Source organism: Nelusetta ayraudi, unplaced genomic scaffold (genome assembly GCF_046127955.1).
Source record: "Nelusetta ayraudi isolate G7.1 ecotype Tasmania unplaced genomic scaffold, CSIRO-AGI_Nayr_v1 ptg000013l, whole genome shotgun sequence".
In the NCBI taxonomy this organism is placed as follows: Eukaryota; Metazoa; Chordata; class Actinopteri; order Tetraodontiformes; family Monacanthidae; genus Nelusetta; species Nelusetta ayraudi.
In genome coordinates, this window is record NW_027466063.1 from 2,201,312 (window position 1) to 2,216,811 (window position 15,500).

Genomic DNA, 15,500 nt, shown 5'->3' on the forward strand with positions numbered 1-15,500 from the left:
TAGACCACAACTCCTGTTCTTTGAGCTGGTTTGCAGTGTCCTTTATGTAAAATGGGCCCGACAAGTTGCAGGTGCATATTCAAGTCAAATCTTATGCAGGTCAATGCCTACATATATATATATATATAAATTTAAAAAAAAAGCTTCTATTTGCCATCTGCTTCCATTCACAGGAGGCTGAAGTCAAAGTCTATGTGTACACTGGAAGAACAGTGTCACTTTTGACAGGGACATCAAGTGCACATTTAAATGACCCCACATTAAAATTGTTGCAGCATATAGGATTCATTTTAATTTTCGATCCAGCCCATTTCATTTTTCTTCAAGCTACCCCACCCCCATTGTGTACATGTTGGTCCAAATTTGTGATCAAAACCAAATTTTAATATTTCAAAATTCCAAGGTCAGTCAATACTGTGATTATGATACTAAAGTAAGATACTAAGACATAAGTAATACTAAGAAACGGTTCAGGGAGTGGAAGCCCAAAGCAACCCACAGGGTTGCCACAATGTTGCTAGAGTAAAACTGAGCAGGCAGTTGGTTTTCCTGATAAAGAATCAAGACCATCCAATTCTTCATACAAACCCAACCACCAACCAAAAGTTGACCTTTTCCTGCTAAAGAGGCAGCAGTCGACACACAATGAAGATGGCAATCATGTATCTGGTTGGAATAAATTTATTTGATCTGTCTGTAAACAAGGTGATAAATCAATTTATGGCATTTCTTGGTTTTATGCATATGAAATCAGATGCATCAAAGACTGTATCCCAGATGACAAAACAACAGTTGTGAGGAAAATAAATGAACAAAGCCAGGACTTGAAACGGGTTGGTTTTTCTTTTTCATTTTTTTTTTTTTTTTTTTTTAGAGTACACATATTCCACAAGGCCCAAATAGTGGCGCTGAAGCTAGAAGAAAAAAGTGCCAATGAAATTACTTTTTAAGTGGACAGTGGGTAAAAATCCATCTTACAACAGCAAACAGATCTCTATTATGGCACAGGATACACAGGTTCTGCAAAAATGTCTTAAGACAACCATAAGCCTCTTTGTTCCAACCAATCCCATCTCCCCTCAAGTGTCATTTGTACTTTTCAGGTTGTTTTTTTTTTTCCTTTTTTTTTTTAAATGGACGTTAGACTTAGCAGTGCTGAGCACGGACAGACCGTGTGACACCCCGAAGCTTAGCTGACTAAAGAGCAGAAGGCCATTTATTCCACAGTTTTGTTATCAACACAGCATGAGTGTGTACAGATGAATTTGTGTTTTCTCCTACACAGAATTCTTAAAATACTTCCACCTTATGTCTCTCTTTTTAAAAACCATAGTAATTATTACTGTCTGGTTAGTGTTTCCTTCAGAGAAAAAAAAAGTTAGCGGTCATCCTTCACGATTTAGAGCAACTGTATAAACACCCGAGCTTTGACTACACTTGGTCCTACAAAAAAAAGAAAAAAAAAAGAAAAGAAATTGAAAGTGGACACATTTCCGGTGAGTATATGCTGGGCTTTCTACTGTCCAAAACTGCCTTTAAAATAAAATTGAAAAAACAAAAACAAAAAAAAAAACCTAATATATTACAGGAGCTGGCAAACAAAAACAGTATTAAGTGCCTGAGCCATTGTTACTGTGGAATGTCAATGGAGTTTAGTGTAGTCTTGGGAGCAGTGATGACAGGAGGAAAGACTACCAGACGACACCATTGCTCGCAAATCCGGCTCATGATCCTTAACTGAGCTGATGTAAGCACCAAACCTCTCTCTCCTTCTCCCCGCCCCCCTGCCCATACAATCACGTCAGGACAGAGCGGCCAATCACAAACCACAGAAGTCCTCTCCGACATCAGAGACCCGTTCTGTATTTTGCGATTTAAACAAGCCCCAATTAGGTTAGCAGTGCTGCTGGTTCAGCAGAAAATGAAGTGTAAACTGTGAGAAAAAAAAAAAGGAGGACTGCAACATTTTTTGGCCTGGGGTGGAGGGGAAGGAGGGGGGTGTTGGGGAATTGACACTCGGCTGAGATATGCACAGTCTGCCCTTTAGGAGCTGGAGGAGCGGGGGTGGGGGACTATGAGGAAGACATGACGAGCTTGGTACCTGCTCATGTGCTCCAAAGGCATCAGCTGGTCAGAGAGGGAGTGTGTATGACTGGGACTGGGAGGGATTAAGAGATGGGCAGCGCGACTTCAAGAAATCAAACCTTCAAATTGACAGCAGAACCTTCATCGTCTGGATGTTTGGCCATAATGTTTGCTGGTCTAAAGAACAGGTGTGTTTCGACGCCCTGTAAGCAACATGCGCATCTTCGTTATGGATCAACTTAGAAGTGCTTCAGGGAGTTGTGGTACACAGGTGTGTTCAGAGAGAGAGAGAGAGAGAGAGACAGAGAAAAAAGGGGGCGGGGGGATGACAGGAAAATGTGGAATAACAAAATGGAAGAGGGAGAAGGGGGCAGGGAAAGAAAAAAAAGGAACTATCAGCTAGGACTGGAAGTAGTGTGAAATGCAACAGGGTGTAAAAGGGTGAGCTGCTAGGTGGCCGGGTACAGGCTGCTTTAGTATCCAGACTTCCTCAGGTAGTCAGCCATCTGAAAAGCTTTCTTGTTGAGCTGCCCTCCATGGACACCTTCCTTCCCCATGACAAAAACCAATGCTGGAGTGAACAAAAAGAAAACAAGCAAAATAAATGAATGGCCATGACAAGAGCAGGACTGGAAAACAGAACATTTTTTGCAAAATGTGGGGCTGCAAACGAGCCAGAGTTTAGAACTCTGTGCTTTCAGACGCGCTTGGAGAATTGTTAATGTAATGAAACCATCTGGGTGAGGAACGTGGTTGAGACAGTAGTAGTTTTTTTGGAAACATTTTTATGTTTTGTGTTTTTTTTTTGTTTCTTTTTCTTCATTTTTCCCCTCTATCTCTGCTACACCACATAAGCTAGGCTAAGTCTGAAGCTAAACTAAAACCCTGAATCCCTCAAGTATTTTGCCATCGTGTATGCCTTCTTATTCAATCCACCTCCATGGACCCCTTCTTTGCCCATTACCAAGACCAAGACTGAAAGAAAAGAGACAGAGAAGGGACATTAAAAGAAGGTGCAGAGATCACACGAGTGTAGAGAGGAGCACACAGACTGAAGAGGCAGGCAGACGAGGACAGCTACACAGGACAAGACACAAACTAGGCGGTTCTCATTTGAGGGCTGCCACAAGCCCAAACGTTCATTTTCTCATCACTGCCACTGCTGCTGGTTAATCAAGACATCACAGGGACAATCAGGAAGATGATTTCCTGGACAGCAAAACAAGACGTGTGCAAAACCCTGCTTCAGGTGAGGGCAGTGGCTGAAGCAAAGACTCCACTTCACCATTTACGACCTTCAATCAAGTTGGGGAATTAACAGGCCACTGATGACACATTCCTCACTGTGCCTTCATACATCCATCGAGGGGATGGCAATCACAACATGTGTTCTTTAAGAGAGGAGCACCTACATCCACCTCACTGCCTTTGAAGGCTAGCGCTTAAAAGCTTTAGTGGATTACGTGCCCTGTACGGGCTGTATATTATACAAAATACAACATTTACATAGGCCTAAATGACATACTGATGACTCATACATTCAACCAACAGTTCATCACCAGCTTATTAATACATTCAATAAGGCACAAGTAGCAACTTCTGAAATTGCTAATAACAGGGTCAATGGCCTCAGTGTGATTTGGAAGCAATTCATCCGTCAGTGGCTTCTGGCGTCCACTTCAAAAGCAATGAGCTTTGTTTGTGTTGGCTGCATTTGACCCGAAAAGAAGCCATGTTTGTTTCATCTCTGATCAAACCGCACCAGGCAGCAGTGACAAATAAGAAAATGAAGCTTTTACTGAGAACTAGAAGCATGACAGCACACATGCACACAGAGCAGCTGTAGTACCTCTCCTCAATACATGCAAACCCCTGACGACATGCAGAGTGCCCGGTGTTTTACACGACGGAAGCACGTGTGCAGAGAGAGTGTCAAACTTATTAGAGCAGGGATGTGTGAACCCAGCAGGACAGAGACGCATGCAATAAGTCTTGTGAGGAAACTCTGACTGTGGGTGAGGGAAGTGTAGAGGTGTGCAGAGTATAGAGCCGGATTAATTTCAAGTTTTGCTTATGTGCCGTAGCACCGGCACGAGAGAGGGCATTACAGGGCATGAAGTCCCATAGAGGCAAGAAAGGCAAATTCCCTGTGTATATTTGAACTATTTAGCTGTAAAAAACACTAACCTCCACTCAAAATGGACATTTATTTCTTATTTCAGTTGGATTATTCAGGCATTTAAACGTTTGAGGTTGCTCAGTGAAAGCTGTATTTGAGGGTACACTAAACTTTTATTGGTGTTAATTCAAGATCAAAGACACTAATCAGATGCCAAGTTAAATATTCTGATTGATGCGTATCTGGTTTGTGAAGAAATCCAACACTTCACACTATACCTGAACAATTCCCCATTACTTCTCAAATTGATTTTACAGAATTAGATTTTTTGTCTCCGCAACTTGGGCTACACAATCAAATTTAATTTTCATTTAAAAAAAAGACTAATTTCTACAGTGAAATCTGATTTGGAAAATTAAACGCATTAAGACGGTCAGTCTACCACATTACTTTCACAACAACAAAGCCTTCACAATTGGGCTCTTAAAAAGATCTGATACTTTACAGAGTAAAAGCCTCAAACCATATATTGAGGAAAGGTGCGTTCAATTTGTCCTACATGCAAGGACACCAAAAAAATATATACAGTAAATGTGATTCAACTAATTGCACTATATCAAAAGCAGGTTAAACTAACAGACAGAGCAGAGGACTCACCTTTTCCAGCTCGGCCTACAGAAACGTTGTATGTTGGCTCTCCTCCTTGACTCTTTGTCCGGATGTCCATTGTCCAGTCGCCATCATTTGGGAGGCTGTCTCTGATTACAGAGCATTTTTTATTGCCTAGCGTCATGCCACTGGTGAAGAATCCCTCCCGGTCCTTTCCTATTAGCACATCAATTTCTTCAGGCTAAAGGCAAAACAAGACAGAGATGTTAGGTACTTTACTGACCGAAACAAAATCACACAATTCTTGCACCCCCCCCTTAGTTTTTCTATAGATTTTGACACCACATAATTTACATGACATTGGAGTTCAAGTCTAACAGAGCTTAGAATATTCTGTTAAGCTATTCTTTAAAAGGCTGCATTCTTTTTGTTGCTAGGCACTTGTGTTTTAAATATGAGAATTAAAAATTCCCCTAAAAGAGCAAGCAGGACGTTCTTCTCTTGCCATGTGTATACAGATATCTATTTTAATTCTAATGTAGGTTAACAAAATGGGCAAACCAAAGTATTAAAAAGAATTGGAAAATATACATCACTATGAAATTTCCAAGTGAAAAATATATTTAGCTAGCGGGGGTTCTGCTGGTCCCACAGGTGTGATGAGCTTTACTAAATATGTAATCTTTTGTGAATCACCTATGCAACCATTTTCCTATGATTATTTCCATATATTCAACGTTGTCAAAATAAAATGAACAGCTTAAAAGTTGGGGATAGCTACAAGTTATTTTTATTTAAGTAGGTCAGAAAACGAAAGGCCACTTAAGTATTGACAACAGGCACCCTGATTATACTAAGTGCTGTCCTTTGAACTACTCCCATAGCGTTAGCATTACTGGAAGGCTCTGAAATCTCGGGCCTGCAACGGCGGAGAACATCATGATTCAACAACTGCTACAAAAGACGCTGCTTTCATTCCACCCAAGTGTGTATTTTACGACTGAATTGGCATCAAAAGGACGTTCACAGAATTAGATTTGTTTTTCTGATATAAAGTACAAAGGCGTCGCCCCTCAAATCGAAGAAAGGAATGCACAGTCATGGCAGGCATGGAATCCCTTTTGAGGAAGACGGGTACGTGACGGCTTTCTGGGTTGGACAGTTAGCATGGAAGTTTGCAACACACTTTATTCTTTTATCAGGGCGGATGACCATAACCGAGAACTACTTTTCAGTTCCCGAATGAAAATGTAAAGCCGCTGTTTCGCACACCATGTGTTCTGAGCTTAAAAAGCGACCATTCCAAATAGTGGCCCGATACAGAGACAAAGAAAGCCGGAGTGGCTAACGCAGCTAGGTGATACTATTAACTGGTTCGACAACGGCATTCATGGCATTAATAAAACTTGATTGCCTTGATCAATTTTTTTTAACGTCTTAATATAGGAACGTTAATAACTCCTAAAGGCCCGAGTGCTTATTACCAAGTTATCAGGGACACGCTGATGTACGAAATCACTTAATCGGGAATAAAACGAATATAAAGCGGTAAACGTTGTCATATTGGATTTAAAACTACCAGTCGTTAAGCGTCTACTAACCCAAATATTTTATTGCAAGGTAATTTACGAAACAAAATGGAGGTTCAATGATACTGAACTTTGGTCCATTGTTAGAGCTGGATTTTGGCCCAGTCTAATTAAGTCATTTGGTGGCGAGAAGTTTGTCTTCAAAATTATAGTTCCGAGATAACGGAACCGCCGCAGTTCCTCTGAAAACTGATCTCGCGTCTCGGACAAAATGATGAAGGGACTGGGAGTGGATCCGCCATCTTGGAAAAAGGGGCGGCAGCAGTGGCGGCGGCGCTATTCACAGAGTCCGCCTCGGAAAGAGCGCAGCGCAACGGCACGCCTGCACGTGTGCCAGCTCCGCTAACGTAACGCTATTGGCGTTACCTATTAATGATTTTCCAACCGGCCTGAATGAGACTAACTGCAAGCCATCGTTCCGCTAAACAATATTAACATCCAAGTCTGAAATGTTAACGCAAACCATAGAGCAAAAAATAAAAATAAAAATAATGACAATCTAAAATGTACCTGTAATAAATTAGAGGTTTACATGCAAGAAACCCGCAATCACCAGCATTGTCCGTCCTGCTCGATCTCATCAGCCCGGCATCTCAAGCAAACACGTCTTGTGGTTGCTAGCTAGCGCCATTCCGTTAGCCTCCATAGCCTGAGTTCGCGGTACCGTTATTCACCGTGCTAAATCAAAGCCGGCCGCGTTGACGTCGAATTCGATCGTAGAAATTAGACGAGCCGTGAATGAAAGTGGGTTAAAGCCGACGAAAATACAATATTTGTCGAGGTTAACGCATTGGTCAAGAGCGTTAACTGCCAATACATCGCATTTTGTGACCAGCGGACAACCATGTGTGCCCCACCGCTCGCCTGTGCATAGTTCACCGAGGCCTGATAATGCAGACGGACCAACACTCGCCCGCCTCCCATACAGGCCAAAGGAGAGACAAAAAGAGGATACTTACCGTCACGTTACCAAATACACCGCCGCTGTACGAAGCCCATACGTATTTAGCGTCCGTGTACCCAACAATGGCCGCGTCCTGGCAGCTGCCATCAGCCATCAGGTTGTCAACGTAGCTTTGCCAGGACATGTCTGAAAATATTTCTAAGATTAAAGAAAATGGGAATTGTAAAAGTTCGGTCACAAGAGTCTCTTGGCCGACCAAAAAATGGCGAGGAAGCGGTTTCGACAGTGGTTGAACGGGCCTCCAAAACAAGCGAACTCCCACGACACGATTGCGTCCGGCTTTCTTCTGAGCTAAGCAATGAAGAGCTGCAGTGGCTATCGCACAGACGCTTGGGTGTAGTCCCTACTAAATCACTCCGCCTGGGTCGTTCTTTGCCCCGATGCCTCATTGCATAGAATGTTGAGCTGCGGATGAATACAGTGTGATAATAAAGCAAAGCAGTATTTTTTTTTTCTTTTCTCAACAGCTACATCAGACATTTGTTGCAATAAACCGAGCAGGTAATGTTATAGGTATACTAATCAGTGTTTTATGGAATCCGAGAAGACCCTCCCTCCGCCAAATTGTCAGACATTTGAAAATGACTATCTTGTTGAAAGTTAATTAATCCACAGTTTTAGATAATCACACATACTATTTGTTAGTGTTGTGATAACTATCACCCAGCTTTTGTTTACGTTTAGCGTTTATTTGACTTTAAATTAGCTGATTGCCAAAAACTACACAAGATGCCTATTTGTAAAGGTCTATTTGTGTTTGGTGGCTAACGAGAAACACCACGGAAAAGTCTGTAGATGATAACAAAAATGAGACAAATATGATACTTTTTCGACAAGAGTTAAGGATGTAAAAAAATAAAATAAAAGAAAAGAAAGAAAAAGAAAAGTATAATTATGTTAGCAAAAAAACAAAATGATTGTCTTTTAACCTAAGAGAAACATTTCATGTGCAACCAAGATCATTTGTGAACACATCGTAGCTTGTCGTTGCCTGCTTTAAAAGAAAGTTCCATATTTATTTATTTTTCTCGAACAAACAAGAGTATTTGGGGGGTAAAGTTGTGTTACTTCTGTTTGCTTTGACTGTCGAAACTATCAAGGTTACAAAGACAACGACTTTAAGGAAAAGAAGTAGTGCACACATTTACCATGCTTCTTCCGTGCCAACCTGCATTCATGAAGAGAGCCAACATTAAGAGGGATGATGTGTTTGCAGTGCAGACATGCTGAAAGTCTTACAGAATAATAATGTTGAACAGATAACAAAAACAACTTTAGTTTGGAGAATGCAGAGATTTGCAGACATGTGTGTACTGCAGACCTGAAAAGCTGGTGACATTGTTTAGAAATACCTCTAAAACCATTTTAAAACTTTTTGAACCTTTATCTAAATATTATTATGCAATGTTTCTGTTACATTAGTCAACCACCTCAAGACACCTCTCGAACTCCGCCTCTGCAAATTAGTGAGCGTTAGTAAAAGTTATTAATTAACAAGGCTGCAGGTGGATGAGTGGGTGAGAAAACCTTGTCAGTAAGCCACACCCCTCTCCTCTTCTCTTATTGGATGCTCTCAGTTTCCATGGTCACTTCTGTTTAAAAAAAAAAATAGTATTGTTTTAAAAAAATAGTATTGCCATGGAAAAGCCAAACCACTCCAGTGCATATATGTTGAGAAGACATATCAATTAAGTTATTGCGGTTCAATATGGGCACCGTTCGAATGACTGAGAGCTTGTATTTTTCATTTTTAAATTTGTTTCTGCAAATACAACTTTGATTGCATTTTTATTCCAAGACTTGTCATGTAATTGTTGAAATGTCAAACAAGTCTGAACCTGGGCCTCAGTGTGGCTGGCACTCCTTACCATGGAACAGCAGTTTAAATTATTTTTGCAAAAGATGCACCAAAGCTGTAAAAATGTAAAAAGGAATGGTTCGTTGGCACTATTTTCCATGGTGGGTTCCTACATCAAATGTAATATTTTTAAAGTGCATTAACAGGGCTCATAAGTGTTTAATGGTTAAGTGCGTTTGCAATGGGTGCATTGGTGTCACATGTCGTTCTTATAAAACTCTGGTGGGATCAGTTCAGATTTGCACTCAGCAAAAGCAAAAACGTTTCACTCTAAATAGAAATCAACATACTATATAGTCCATGATTTGTTGCCAGCTGTATTAGATTTAAGGAGCAACATGCTATAATTATCAGACCTTCCAAAAAGGTGACCATTACTTATAAATCTTGAATGAAATGAGTTTTAGTCCCATAACACTGTACAGGGTAGAGATCAGAGGTCAAAGTCACAGCTGCCAGGACTCATCAAGCTTACTCTTTGTCTTAGCATGAGGCTCTGCCAGGACCTGTACAGCTGGAAGATAATTCTAGACATTTTTTTGTCTCGATTTAATGATATTATATATTAATGACCCTGTCCTCTGTAGGGGCAGAAGAATTGGGTCTATTTTTATTTCACATTAGTGAGCTATCTTAATGCCAAATAGGTTTAGTGAAATTAGTTTTGTTTCTCCTGTTGCTATGATAGAACCGTTTCTGTACTTTGGAATCATTTTACTGTTGTTAAAAAAGGTTGCCTTTATGGCACATAACAAATGCCAATGTTGAGTAAAATGGTGTCATTTGGTATTTAATGTTAATGTAAAGGGATTTGTGCTAATCTGATGAATTTCGTGAGTATGCAATTCCTGAAACAAGTCTCTTTTATTCTTAAATGCAACCAAGCTTTCCATCATTGCCTCCAGTGCAGCTGGGATGAGATACATTAAATATTGAGAAGCAGCAGGTAGGGTAAGATGGAGTGCTGGCTCTGCTCTGTTCCCAGAAAATGTCTCATTTTTTTTCTTTCCAGGTCTTTGACCTGACGATGACTTGACGATGCACACGTCCTAAGCATGTGAGAGGTTCAGGCAAAAGTGTAGCACATTGTAAACTCTATGTGGGTGAGTGTTGAGAGGTGTTTGTTGAGAGTCTAATCAAGTATTTATCTTCACAAAGATGGTGAAATTGTTCCTGATAACATGTCACAATGAGTCATGTGACACCCAGTTTGTGTGACTCAGTAAACTTTGTCCTTTAAAAAGCTTCATTTAGGGGAAGGCAGGCAGTCAATCTGCAACTGATAACTCACTGACCTGGACTCCAGAGACTGCCTGCCTGCCTGCCTGCCTGCCTGTCTGCCTGTCTGTCTTTCTCTCACACACACATATCTCTAACAAACACGTATGTTAGAGATTTTAATTGCGATGATGCAGCCTTGACACAGAGGCTTGGCTTCTTTAACCTGACATGCTTTGTGACACAACTGGTTGTAGTTTTCCAACCATGCTCTCGTGCTGGCTTGCTTCATAAAAATGGCAGAAAATGTGCTTCATCTGACACTCACATTAAAAAGGTAACAAGAGCGACAATTAGTTCCTCTGTTTTTTGCCATATTAATATGCTGTCATGAAAGAAACAAATACAAAAGTTATATTTTAAGCCTGATTGTAGATGACTGTACACACAGTTCCAGTTGCTCTGGTATGGGCTATGGTGATATGGAGACAAGACAAAAAGCTCCACTGTTCAGCACAGATGAATGGTCATGATTCATGACGAAAGATGAACTCAGTCTGATCAGTTTCACCATCTTAATGAAAGTCTTCCTTGACTTCATCCACTTAAACTTTGTGACACCTTCTGCAGCCTCAGCTGATTTAGTTTGATTCGTATGTATTAGTCCTAGATGTTGAAGCACTGACACACGTGATGTTGAGATCCAAGAATTATTAAAATATGCTTTGTTAAGAGGTTTATCTTCCGGATAATACATTAGCTACATTTGGTCTCAGTGACTGGTCAAGACACCTAATACAAATATATTTATTTACACCTTTTACAGAGAGTCAAGGTGTGCTTGACTCGTTCTTGCGTTTCTTTTAAAGCTCCTCAATACAACCTTTCAATTCACAGAAGCTCTCGGTTGATTACTCAACTGCAAACATACGACCAACAGGCTCCAGTCAGGTGTTGTGACTCTGAAGGGGACCAGTTGTGATTCCTGGCGCCTTTAGAGCTGCACTCACTTTCTTTTTTTTCATGTGTCAGGTACAAATTCTCCTTCACCTCCAGAAATGCCATACAAAGTTTGTCTTTTGACCACCACACGCGGTTATCCACGTGTCCACTCGTCCACGTGCTTAAAGTTCATGTATGAAAAGGCCACAGTGTAACATGCACACCCCCTACTTCGATACCACGGCGCGCACAGTTTTGCAATGCCAAGTCTTCTTGAGGGAGCAGACGTCATTTGCAAGTGAAATAAATAGAAAGTGGGAAGTGCGAGGGCAATGTAAAACAACCTGTGTGTCCATGTATGTGTTTCCATTTACCGAGCGGGTTAGAGGTGAGACAGTAAAGTCATATTTTCTGCTTCTTTTAATTTCGAGGCGTGTGCGCAACAAAAGTACTGGACAAATCCAATTCACTGCTCACTGATGACACCTTGTGGCCAAGACTGGTTTGTACAGCTGTTTTTCAGGTGAATAAACTGAGTGGAAAGTCACCGAGAGCGAAGTGTGACACAGATGGTGCCCTTGAGCTACTGGTTAGTCAGACAATTCAATTACAACAAACCTCCTTATTGCAAATAAATCCTTCAATAAAAACATTTGCAGGCAAAAACAGAAACGAGCCAGATTTTTGGTTACGCAAAATCAGACGAAGCCAATTACTGGTGGCCGTCATGGTTTGTTTAACCCGTGTCAGCACCCCCACCTAACTGTAAAGCCTTTCACATGGGATCATAGATCACGCACATACTGCCACTCCTCCCTACATTACCAATGGGCTTGCTTGAAAAGACATGAACTGAGCTGAATTGAATATTCCGAAAGCTTTTCCAACATGTTTGCCTTGAAACTTAAATACCCCTAAACATCCCCAACAGATGCTTTTTGGTTCAGTCATTCTATACAAACCCCCATCGTAAGCAATGGTTAAGGTTTAATCGTGATCTATTTTTTTTTAAAAGGAATTTTGATTAATTAAAACTAATATATAGAGTTATTATCCAATGTTGGAACATGCAAACAGGTGGTAGTTTGCATGAGTCCAAACACGTATTCACATTTGTGTATCACTGTCTCTCTGACACACACACACACACACACACACACACACACACACACACACACACACACGTCTCTTTTTAATTAACCCAAAAGACTTAGATATTTTTAAGCAATTTTACACACTGTTTATATTTTTATTCTCTCTTGTTTAATAGCCTGAAGTGCATCGGTAAAAGACAAGGGCAGAGCACGGACCAAAACAATTGTCCAGCTTGAGAAGGTAAGATGTGCCTTTGGCAGCTTGACAACACATGTTCACCCCCCTTGTTACACAACGGCGTCTAAGTTTGAGACACTTATTTGGGCTCCTGTCAGTGATTTTACCTTTTTCCATGCACGCTAAGGAAAATAGCTTGGCGCAGTGGCATTACATAATAACTCACGTGTTGAGAGGCCGAAAGAAAATAAACATCATGGGACACAGGCTGCAAAACTAAGTTATATGTTTGGCAAGAGAACAAACTCTTCAGAGGAAACAGAATTTATCTTAGAGCTTTACTTCAAAACAAGGGCTCAAACATGAATTTACTGTGTAATCTTTGGAGGATAAAATAACAAATAACATGACTAAATATCAGATTACACTGAACTGTCGGTCCGTTCTGGCATTAGGAACACATCCTTCTCTCTTTTGCCATTTACAAAGAGTGCTTGACCAGGGCACCGAGTCATCATTCTCTGCCGGTTTTGTCATTATAACAACAATACAAATGTATCACAATCCATCCATCCATTCTCTCAGGTTCTCTCTCTGGCAAGCAGGGATACACCCTGTACAGGTCACCAGTTTATCCCACACCCATAAAGAATAACAACCATCACACTTTTTACATGTATTTATTTGTCACCTACATTAAAGGTAATAGCGCAGAGTCAATAAAAATAAAACATCCTGAATAATAATATAGAAAAGTGACTAATCAATCAAAAAAATATTTGCTATTTTTAGGATTTAAATGCCCCACTAACCCACCCCAAAGTACCTAAGGCTCTAAACATTATTTCTCAATTGGCTGTACAACATCCAACATCCCTGAATTTGCAGTTACAGTGAAAGAAACATGAAAATCATGAGAAAAAAAAAAAAAAGGCCGGGAGATATATGGGGACTTTTTTGTCAGGATAGATGTTACTGTGTATACAGCAAAACGTAACCCATAAATATTACAACGATATTATTTTCCTTGTCTCCGAGTGCCATCGTTACTACATTATATCCTTTCATTATAGTGACCTGGAGGAACTCAACCTCAGCTATTAGAGTCATGATAAGATGTCTGTGGTCAGGGCCAAGGGGTTAGTGCTTCAATCAAACATGTGACCGGATAAACCAGAGAGTGTTGTCACACAGCTCAAGGTCGCTATATTTATTTTAGGCAATCACTGTATTATTAAACTCCTACTATCACCAATGTGAAGTATTTATTTTTTTAGGCAAATCAATTTTGCAGTTTTTTGTGGCCTCCTCTGGCAACCTCTCTATTTTCTTTTTAGCATTATTCTTATTTGATTATTTTTGTATCTCTTTCATTTGGTACCCCTCTCAACTATAAATGATCTGTCAGGTCGTTAGACTAATGAACCAGATGCAAAACTGTAGGCAATCAAGCCTATGTCATGATGGGTTCTTCTTTGACAGGCTTCTTTAAAAAAGGAAATCTCAATTATATATTTGTGATGATTGTAGTTATTCATATTTTGTATACGTTATTTAATTTATATTTAATTTTTATGGGATTTTGTTTTTAAAAGTTGTTTTGGTGGAGACACAAATGTGAGCAATAATTATTTTTGGAAAGGGGTTAATAAATTACATTACATTGACCTTGACAAAGTAACTCATTTCATCTCGCCCTTCTCGCTCCCTCTATTCTGTAAGCGTCACTCTTTGACTATGTTGAAATGACAAAGTTGATTGTGAATCATCACCTCCAGCTGGAGGCTTATGTGACACATGTGATGATGTTGAACTGAAATGCCTTTGTCTGTGAAGGTGAGGATGGTAAACTGATGTCATGAAAACAGATGTGTCACAAATGATTCACATCTGATGACACAATTGGGCCGTTGCATTTATCATACGGGTATGATGACTTCTTTTGCAATTTTGCATTGAATGATCATCCTCCTTCAATCAGGCAGACTGTTGATTCCAACATTTGGGGTGTAAAAAATTTGTTTCTCAGAGGGAAATTATTTTGTGTGTGCTACAACTGTGTTCAAAGGGCGTGTCTTTAACTGGAGAGTCAGGCAGTGTTTGTACACACTTTGTGATTAAACTTGAATTTATGCCCAGTAACACATTACAGAATCTCTGGATATTGTGTTATGACTGAACTATGATCCTTCAATACGTACCTCTTGAGGAATTCATGAGGCAGTGAAAAACTATAAGCATAAACAAGCGTACTTCAGCAGAAACATGAACATCCAATGATCTGTGAAAATATTCAGACTTCAACTCAGAGTTTCGTCTGTGAATCATGTGTATTGAGCAGAACAAAAAAAAAGGTGTAATTCAGTGCATCATCTTAAAACCTACATATGTGACAGCAATATAACATCACCTAACATTTACATTTATTGGTATTCAGACACCCTAAAATACATAGTCCAAGCCAAAAATAAAAAAGCATATATGTGTTTTCTGTGGAAAGGGGGCCAAAATAAACTGAAAACCATGCACAGGGTTCGTGGGAATATTTTGTTATTTTAGGTTTATGTTGGTTAAGTTCCCCTGAAAAAACTCCTTGTGTCGTTTATTTCTAGTGAAGCCCGTCTTGTACCAAGTGGTGGGGGACGGCTCGTCATACAGTTTGTTGATTGTGTACTCTCAGACCCCATAGTGCTTTGTGAGAGGCCAGAGGTCTCAGGTTGGGCTGCTGAAAGTGACCACTAGCCCGAACTGCAGGCTCTAAAATAAAGCCATACAACACCAGTCTTGTTGCTGCGGTGGTACCCTGAAAGTGGACTCAGCGTGTCGGGACTATGACACTTGCTG

At 40.3% G+C, this 15,500-nt stretch overlaps 1 protein-coding gene across 2 annotated transcripts; it reads right to left on the minus strand.

Moving 5' to 3' along the window:
- Positions 1-665: 665 nt before the first annotated feature.
- pfn2b (profilin 2b) lies at positions 666-7,674 on the minus strand. Of its 2 annotated transcripts, none has more exons than XM_076022723.1 (3): positions 7,362-7,669; positions 4,862-5,054; positions 666-2,656 (listed from the first exon to the last, which is right to left on the minus strand). In XM_076022723.1, exons 1-3 carry the CDS (start codon positions 7,488-7,490, stop codon positions 2,559-2,561), a joined length of 420 nt encoding a protein of 139 aa, XP_075878838.1. In that variant the 5' UTR covers positions 7,491-7,669; the 3' UTR covers positions 666-2,558. The 2 variants fall into 2 exon arrangements, with proteins under 2 accessions (XP_075878838.1, XP_075878840.1); XM_076022725.1 differs by lacking the exon at positions 666-2,656 and adding an exon at positions 2,672-3,060 and having other exon boundaries at positions 7,362-7,674.
- Positions 7,675-15,500: the final 7,826 nt, after the last annotated feature.